Raw genomic sequence first — 8,698 nt, forward strand, 5'->3', positions numbered from 1 at the left:
ATAAAATTAACACACAGAAATCCCTTGCATTCCTATACACTAAAAATGAGAAAACAGAAAGAGAAATTAAGGAAACAATTCCATTCACCATTGTGAAGAAAAGAATAAAATACTTAGGAATAAATCTACCTAAAGAAACAGAAGACCCAAATATAGAAAACTATAAAACACTGATGAAAGAAATCAAAGACGACACAAATAGATGGGGAAATATACCATGTTCGTGGATTGGAAGAATCAATATAGTGAAAATGAGTATACTACCCAAAGCAATCTATAGATTCAATATCAAGCTACCAATGGTATCTTTCACAGAACTAGAACAAATAATTTCAAAATTTGTATGGAAATACAAAAAACCTCAAATAGCCAAAGCAATCTTGAGAAAGAAGAATGGAACTGGAGGAATCAACCTGCCTGACTTCAGGCTCTACTACAAAGCCACAGTCATCAAGACAGTATGGTACTGGCACAAAGACAGAAATATAGATCAATGGAACAAAATAGAAACCCAAGTACCTATGGACAACTTATTTTTGACAAAGGAGGCAAGAATATACAATGGAGAAAAGACAACCTCTGTAACAAGTGGTGCTGGGAAAACTGGCCAACCACTTGTAAAAGAATGAAACTAGAACACTTTCTAACACCATACACAAAAATAAACTCAAAATGAAATAATGATCTAAACGTAAGACCAGAAACAATAAAACTCCTAGAGGAGAACATAGGCAAAACACTCTCTGACATAAATCACAGCAGGATCCTCTATGACCCACCTCCCAGAGTAATGGAAATAAAAGCAAAAATAAACAAATGAGACCTAATTAAACCTAAAAGCTTTTGCACAATGAAGGAAACTTAAGCAAGGTGAAAAGACAGCCTTCATAATGGGAGAAAATAATAGCAAATGAAGCAACTGACAAAGAATTAATCTCAAAAATATACAAGCAGCTCATGCAGCTCAATACCAGAAAAATAAACAACCCAATCAAAAAAATGGGCCAAAGAACTAAACAGACATTTCTCCAAAGAAGACATACAGATAGCTAACAAACACATGGAAAGATGCTCAACATCACTCATTATCAGAGAAATGCAAATCAAAACCACAATGAGGTACTATCTCACACTAGTCAGAACGGCTCCTATCAAAAAGTCTACAAACGATAAATGCTGGAGAGGGTGCAGAGAAAAGGGAACCCTCTTACACTGTTGGTGGGAATGCAAACTAGTACAGCCACTATGGAGAACAGTGTGGAGATTCCTTAAAAAACTGGAAATAGAACTACCATACGACCCAGCAATCCCACTGCTGGACATACACACTGAGGAAACCAGAATTGAAAGAGACACATGTACCCCGATGTTCATCGCAGCACTGTTTATAATAGCTAGGACATGGAAACAACTTAGATGTCCATCAGCAGACAAATGGATAAGAAAGCTGTGGTACATATACACAATGGAGTATTACTCAGCCATTAAAAAGAATGCATTTGAATCCATTCTAATGAGGTGGATGAAACTGGAGCCTATTATACAGAGTGAAGTAAGTCAAAGAGAAAAATACCAATACAGTATATTAATGCATATATATGGAATTTAGAAAGATGGTAATGATGACCTTATATGAGAGACAGCAAAAGAGACACAGATGTAAAGAACAGACTTTTGGACTCTGTGGGAGAAGGTGAGGGTGGGATGATTTGAAAAAATAGCATTGAAACATGGATATTACCATATGTGAAATAGATTGCCAGTCCAGGTTCAATGCATGAGACAGGGTGCTCAGGGCTGGTGCATGGGGATGACCCTGAGGGATGGAATGGGGAGGGAGATGGGAGGGGGCGTTCAGGATGGGGGACACATGTGCACCCATGGCTGATTCATGTCAATGTATGGCAAAAAACAATACAATATTGTAATTAGCCTCCAATTAAAATTAATTAATTAAAAAAAGAAATACAGAGTTCTTTTAATTGTGTGATTCTACACACATTTTACTTCCCCCTCTTGCCTTAAGAATATAAAATCTAACCATTTTTTAGTTTATCATGCTGAAGAATGTTTTATAAGACATTTTTCATTAAGCCATTGTATTAGTCAGCTATTGCTGTATAACAACCACAAAGTCTCAGAGGTATACAGTCACGACTCTGCAGATTCGAAGGGGTGTCTCTGCTACACACATCTCATGTTAGCTACTGGAGAGGTGGCAACAAGAGCAATATCAGATGGCAGGTTCACCAAGGAAGCATTTTGTAAAACCCCTGTCCACATCACATCTAGTAACCTGTCTCTGCCCAGGGGAGGTATGAGAATGCACCACTCAGATATCTTGCTGCAGGGAAATGAACTGACTGAAGGAGTCCATTGTTGCTGTTGTGTGTTGACCTCCACATTCATGATGGGGACACATTTCCCTTCGGTTACTCCTGGCCAATGACTGAGATCGGGAATAAATGTTGCAATGCAGATCCATTCCTGAAAGATAAAGGGCCCCTTAATTGGCTTTGGCTCAAGGATTGCTTTTGAATCTGGACAAAACTTTGTTTGGACTGCCCTGCAGTCTGTCTCTTCTCCAGCCTTCTTTCTTCTCCTTCTCCTGTTCCTTCTAGGTCTGCACTTGGATCTGAAAACTTGCCACCTTCTTAGTACCATATCCTTAATTGTTCCAAGCGAGTCACCTGGTCAATGTCAAAACCAAGGGTGGATAATTATCCTCTCCCCACATTAAAGTCATGTCAGGTACGCAGATATATAATGCTCTGACAGGGGAGTGAAACATGGGAACCAACTGTTCAATTTACAGCAGTAGTAAAATGAAGGTGCCGTGCTCTGTTAAGAATCTGCCTGCAATGTGGGAGATCCGACTCCGATCCCTGAGTCAGGAAGATCCCCTGGAGAACAGAATGGATACTCACTCCAATATTCTTGCCTGGAAAATTCCATGGACAGAGCAACCTGGCAGGGTACAGTCCATGGTGTTGAAAAGAATTGGACATGACTGAGGGACTAACACTTTCACTACTACCTTAGAAAAAGAAAAGCAATTATAGAAATGCTATAGGCAGAATCCTAAAAAACCCTCAAGATTATCACCTGATACCCTGAATCATCCACTCCCCTCAAGTATTGTCTAGACTTTTGAATGTGATGGGATTTCATTTCTATGACTAGGTTGCTAATCAGTTGACTTTGAGTTTATTGATGGGCAGATTATCCTAGATGGGCCTGCCTTGATCAAGTAAGCCCTAACAAGAGGAAGTCAGAGAGATTGTCCTGCTGGCCTTGAAGAAGTAAATGGTTACATGGGAGAATCAGCCACATGGCAATGACTGGAAAGTAGTCCCCATCCAACAACCAGCTGAAAAATCAGAAGTCAACCCTACAACAGCAGGAAACTAAATTCTTCCAACAACACATGAACTTAGAAGAAGAACCTACACCTCACGTGTTTGCAGCCCCAGACAGCACCTTGATGTCAGCCTGTTCAGACACTGAGCAGAGGACCCAGTTAGCCTGCACCCAGCCTCCTGATGCATGGAAACTGTGACACCATAAATGGGTGTTTTTTAAAGCTGCTAAATTGGCAATAATTCATTATGCAGTGATATAACATTAATATAAAAAAATATTATGAACTCAGTGGGGAGGGCATGGCAATATTTATCAAAATTACAGAAACCCTTCGGCAATGAGTGATTTATACCTTCAAGCACTAGAGGAAGCAATAGTTGCTAAGTCATACCCCTGACCTCCTACCTCCAGTGGGCCCTCCTGTCAACTATGACTTCCTCTCCACTGGTGGCCTCCCTTCCCATCCTCCCTAGGAGCCCCCCAACTCCCTTGAAAACATGGTCTCGCCATGTTCCCTTCAGTTTCAGATGACGTCACCATCTAATTCCAGCCACATAGAGCAATAAGTTCCATTTGTATTTATGCCACTTTGATTTAGGTTTTCTGTTTCTTGGAATTAAAGATTTCTACTGAACAAATCTCTTCCAGCCATTATCCTATCCCTCTTGATTTCCTTTCACAACCAGTGACTTGAACACTTTGCTCCATTCTCCTACCCTTTGGGGCATTCTTAGCTCACTGCGGTCTGAAGTCTTCCCCACCACTCCAAAGAAACTACAGTTGTCAAATTCCCTAAAGACCTCTGTTCTTGGTGAAATGTTCCCTCCTCAAAGCTCAGTTTGCTTGACAGCTGAGCAGCATTTGACCACTCCATCCCCTGGAACTACGCTCCCTAGGCTTTTATTTTTCTTCTCTAACTGTATTTCAAGAAAGTTATATAACTTATATATAACTATATAACTAATGTGTTATATTTTATGCTCTACATATATTCTTAGAAGTTATCCACAGGCTCCTCCAAACTGCTAAGGGGGTTGCAGGGCATTAAAAAAAAAAGAGTTAAATATCCTCACTTTATATACTAAAATCACACAAAACACCTCTAACAGTTCTCTCAAAAAGCTCTTGAAAACAGGCTTTGCCTTTCTCTTTCATAACTATTGTCTCTGGAATTTACATTAAGAGTCTACTTTGGAATGGTAAAACTCTTAACTCACTCTCTTTGCATTTTTGCTATAATCATAACCTCCCCTGTGCAGTGGAAGTCTCTGGATGAACTGGGAGAGGACCAGGTGTTATGAAATATGGATAAGTGTATTGTTTAGCATCAGGGAATATTATTTGCCTAAAAGTGCTCAGTAGTGAAGGACAGGAAGGTTCCTCGGCACTCGAAAGAACCAGAGATTGATTCTTCCTGTGACCCATGTCCCTCCTAGTCTAGTCTCGACTGAAAAGCTACTGTGTCTGACCAATGAGGTTGGGCAGGGACAGGAAAGAATCTATGGCTTCCACAGCATTATAGACATTATAGACATCAGGGACCTCAAGTGGATAATATAGGGACACCCAGCCACCCGCCCAGCAGAATACAGTCCACAAACGATCACACTTCTGTCATGGCACCCCCAACACAAGAGTCTTGAATTCTGATGGGAGATGTCCCCTTCCTGCCTTCCCTGTCCAGCCAGCCACTTTCCAAAAGCTCAACTCTCTCATCAATGACCACAGTCATTAAGTGGGTGACACTGCAGCATTAGATCCATTATACCACACGCTCTCCTCTGGCCCTGCTCGACTAATGAGAGAAAATCGGTCGTTAGTTCAGGTTTTTGCAGGAAACAACAAGGGAACCAGGGTACAATACCCTTTGAATCCATTCCTCTTTCGTTTTTGTCTCTTTGTGTTATTTCCCATTCAGACATCTGCAGTGGTCCCCAAAACTCATGAATTTACGATGCCATTGGTGTTTTGAAAAGCAAGTACCTCTTTTCCCAGATGTCATTTTGTATAAAAATTGTTCTTCTTCTGTACCAGTTCAAATAAACCAAGTCATGGGTCTAATTTGAATGAAGGCACAGACCTCACTCTGTCACATGCCAGCTGTTATGAATAAATATTATGACAGCCTGGACACATGATGTGTCTTGAGGCTGGTAGGAACAAGGCAGGCTTCCACCCAAAAAGGCAGCCCAAACCATAATGTTGGCACACCGCCTTCCTCTTCCCCTAGATCTCTGTCAAACCATTTGGAGGGAACATTAATTTGCAATCTATCACAGAAACTTGGAATCAAAGGAAAGAGCCATGTAAATACTCATGATTATGCATAATCATTTAATTCAAAACCTTGAGATGTACAGAAGTCCCAACAGCACACTCTGGGGCTTATCATTTTATCTAAAATTCCCTAGTATGCTATTCAGGTCTCTGAAATCATTGTTGTTGTTCAGTCACTAGGTTATGTCCAGCTCTTTGCCACCCCATGGACTGCAGCACTGTAGTCTTCCCTGTCCTTCACTATCTCAAATTCATGTCCAATCTTTCCCAGCACCAGGATCTTTTCCAAGAGTTGGCTCTTGGCATCAGGTGGCCAAAGTATTGGAGCTTCAGCTTCAGCATCAGTCCTTCCAATGAATATTCAGGGTTGGTTTCCTTTAGGATTGACTGGTGTGATATCCTTGCTGTCCAAAGGACTCTCAAGAGTCTTCTCCAGCACCACAATTCAAAAGCATAAATTCTTTGGTGCTCAGCCTTCTTTAGAATCCAACTCTCATGTTTGTACATGACTATTGGAAAAACCATAACTCTGACTATATGTAACTTTGTTGGCAAAGTAATGTCTCTGCTTTTTACTATATAGTCTCGGTTTGTATAGCTTTTCTGCCAAGGAGCAAGCATCTTTTAACTTCATGGCTGCAGTCACCATTGGCAATGATTTTGGAGCCCAAGAAAATAAAGTCTGTCACTGTTTCCATTGTTTCCCCATCTATTTGCCATGAAGTGATGGGACCGGATGCCACAATCTTAGTTTTGTGAATGTTGAGTTTTAAGCCAGTTTTTTTCACCCTCCTTTTTCACCTTCATCAAGAGGCTCTTTAGTTTCTCTTCACTTTCTGCCATATGGGTGGTATCATCTGCATATCTGACGGTGTTAATACTTCTCCTGGCCATCTTGATTCCAGCTTGTGTTTCATCCAGCCCAGCATTTCACATGATATACTTGCGTATAAGTTAAATAAGCAGGATGACAATATACAGCCTTGATGTACTCCTTTTCCAATTTTGAACCAGTCCACTATTCCATATCCAGTTCTAACTGTTGCTTCTTGACCTGCATACAGATTTCTCAGGAGGCAGGTAAGGTGGTCTGATATTCCCATCTCTTGAAGAATTTTCCACAGTTTGTTGTGATCCACATGGTCAAAGGCTTTAGCGTAGTCAGTGAAGCAGAAGTAGATGTTTTTCTGGAATTCCCTAGCTTTTTCTATGATCCAATGGATGTTGGCAATTTAATCTCTGGTTCCTCTGCCTTCTAAATCCAGCTTATATATCTGGGAGTTCTTGATTCACATACTGTTGAAGCCTGGCTTGAAGGATTTTTTTTTTTTTTTTTTTTTGGCTCTTTTCAGTTTATTGCATGAAGGAGTTACACTAGTCCAAGTTAAAAGCAGACCCCAAATGGTTACATTATACAAGCTGTGAGGTTTTTAAACTTGTGACAAGGGACAGAAGGGAAATTCTACTCATTGCAAGGAAATCCTCACTTAAGCTTCAGTGAGCCAAAAGCACTTAAAACCCATGAACCTTCAGCTGGTCGTCCTTAGCCAGTCCAATCTCTACCAGGAACAACTGGCATATGTTCTTGCGCTGGTCACCCTGTAGCTGAATTACTTCTCCATATTCTGGATGCTCAATTACAGTACCATTGCAGGCAAATTTCTTCTTAAACGCCTTCACTAGTTTCTTTTTATCGTAATCATCAGCGATCCCTTGGACAGTAGTAAGGGTCTTCCTGCCGTTTCTCTGTTGAATTCTTATATGGATATAATCCTCAGTGCCAGCAGGAAGCAGATCATCACCCTTACTTGCATCAGCAAAGGGGTCGAAAGAGTGGAGGTTCTGGATAGCGGACATACGATACGATTCCTTTTCCTCGGTGGAAACGGCCTGCGGAAGGCGGCGGCGGGAGAAGGCGGGCAGGGGGGACGGAGCGTCGGGAAGCGAGGGGGCTCAAGGGGGAGGCTGCTGAGTCCTCGGCGGCGGCTCAGTGACTGAGCTGGCTTGAAGGATTTTGAGCATAAACTTACTAACGTGACATGTGTGTAATTGTAGGATGGTTTGAACATTCTTTGTCATGCGGGGAGAGCACACCCTTAAATAGAACAGAACTAGCTCAGACCCAGCCTCAGGACTTCTGCTTCAGCAGACTGGGACCTGACCTTACTCCAAATATGGTGCTATTGGCCACTGAACAGAGGAGAAGGCGCAGTTCACACGTGGTCCCAGCCTCTTCATCTCCACGCCCACCTCTTCCAAGGCAGCAGCTGTCAGCATACCCTGGGACGTGTGACTCACACTCACACCAGATCCAGCTCTCCCACCAAAGCAGACAATGTAGCGATGCTCCTACAAAGTGACACCCCTTCAAGACCACATTAGGTCACTGGTTCACCAAATTTCATTGAGACAGGGAAAGTTAAGAGAAAAAAAAAGGGGAAGAAGAATACATTTCTATTGAAAGAATAAGAGAAAACTCCTGAAAAAATATTAATGAAATAGAAACAAATAATTTACAAATAAAGAGTTCCAAGCATTAGTAATAAGAATGCTAATTGAATTAGGGAAAATAAATGGTAAACACAGTGAGAATTTTCACACAGAACTAAAAAAGATATAAAAAGAAGAATCAGAACTGAAGAATACAAAAACTTACATGAAAAACACACCAGAAAGAATTAACAGTAAACAAGATGATACAGAAAGGTACATAAGTAGCCTGAAATATAGAGAAATGGAAATCACTGAACCAGAATAGCAGAAAGAAAAACACTTTTTTAAAATGAGAGCAGTTTAAGGGATCTCTGGAACAACATCAGTTGTATCAACATTCACATTATAAGGTTCCCAGAAGGAGAAGACAGAAACATACTGAAAATGTATTGTATAAAATTATGGCTGAAAACTTTCTGAACCTGAGTGAGGAAGCAGATATCCAGGTACAGGAATAACAGAGGTTCCCAGACAACATGAACTGAAACAGGTCCACGCCAAGACATATCATAATTAAAATGGTAAAAGTTAAAGATAAAAAGAGAATTCTAAAGGTGAGAAAAGA

At 41.0% G+C, this 8,698-nt stretch overlaps 1 protein-coding gene across 1 annotated transcript; it reads right to left on the reverse strand.

Annotated features, from left to right (window-relative positions):
* Window positions 1-7,060: 7,060 nt before the first annotated feature.
* Window positions 7,061-7,640, reverse strand: LOC102393804 (eukaryotic translation initiation factor 1). Its single transcript, XM_044932449.2, has one exon. The coding sequence runs from the start codon at window positions 7,495-7,497 to the stop codon at window positions 7,153-7,155; it is 345 nt and encodes a 114-aa protein (XP_044788384.2). The 5' UTR covers window positions 7,498-7,640; the 3' UTR covers window positions 7,061-7,152.
* Between the last annotated feature and the right edge of the window lie 1,058 nt (window positions 7,641-8,698).

The sequence above is a fragment of the Bubalus bubalis genome, chromosome 19, assembly GCF_019923935.1.
Source record: "Bubalus bubalis isolate 160015118507 breed Murrah chromosome 19, NDDB_SH_1, whole genome shotgun sequence".
Classification (NCBI taxonomy): Eukaryota; Metazoa; Chordata; class Mammalia; order Artiodactyla; family Bovidae; genus Bubalus; species Bubalus bubalis.

Coding starts and splice junctions, on each gene's coding strand:
- LOC102393804 (XM_044932449.2), bottom strand. CDS start 7,497: ATGTCCGCTATCCAGAACCTCCACTCTTTCGACCCCTTTGCTGATGCA.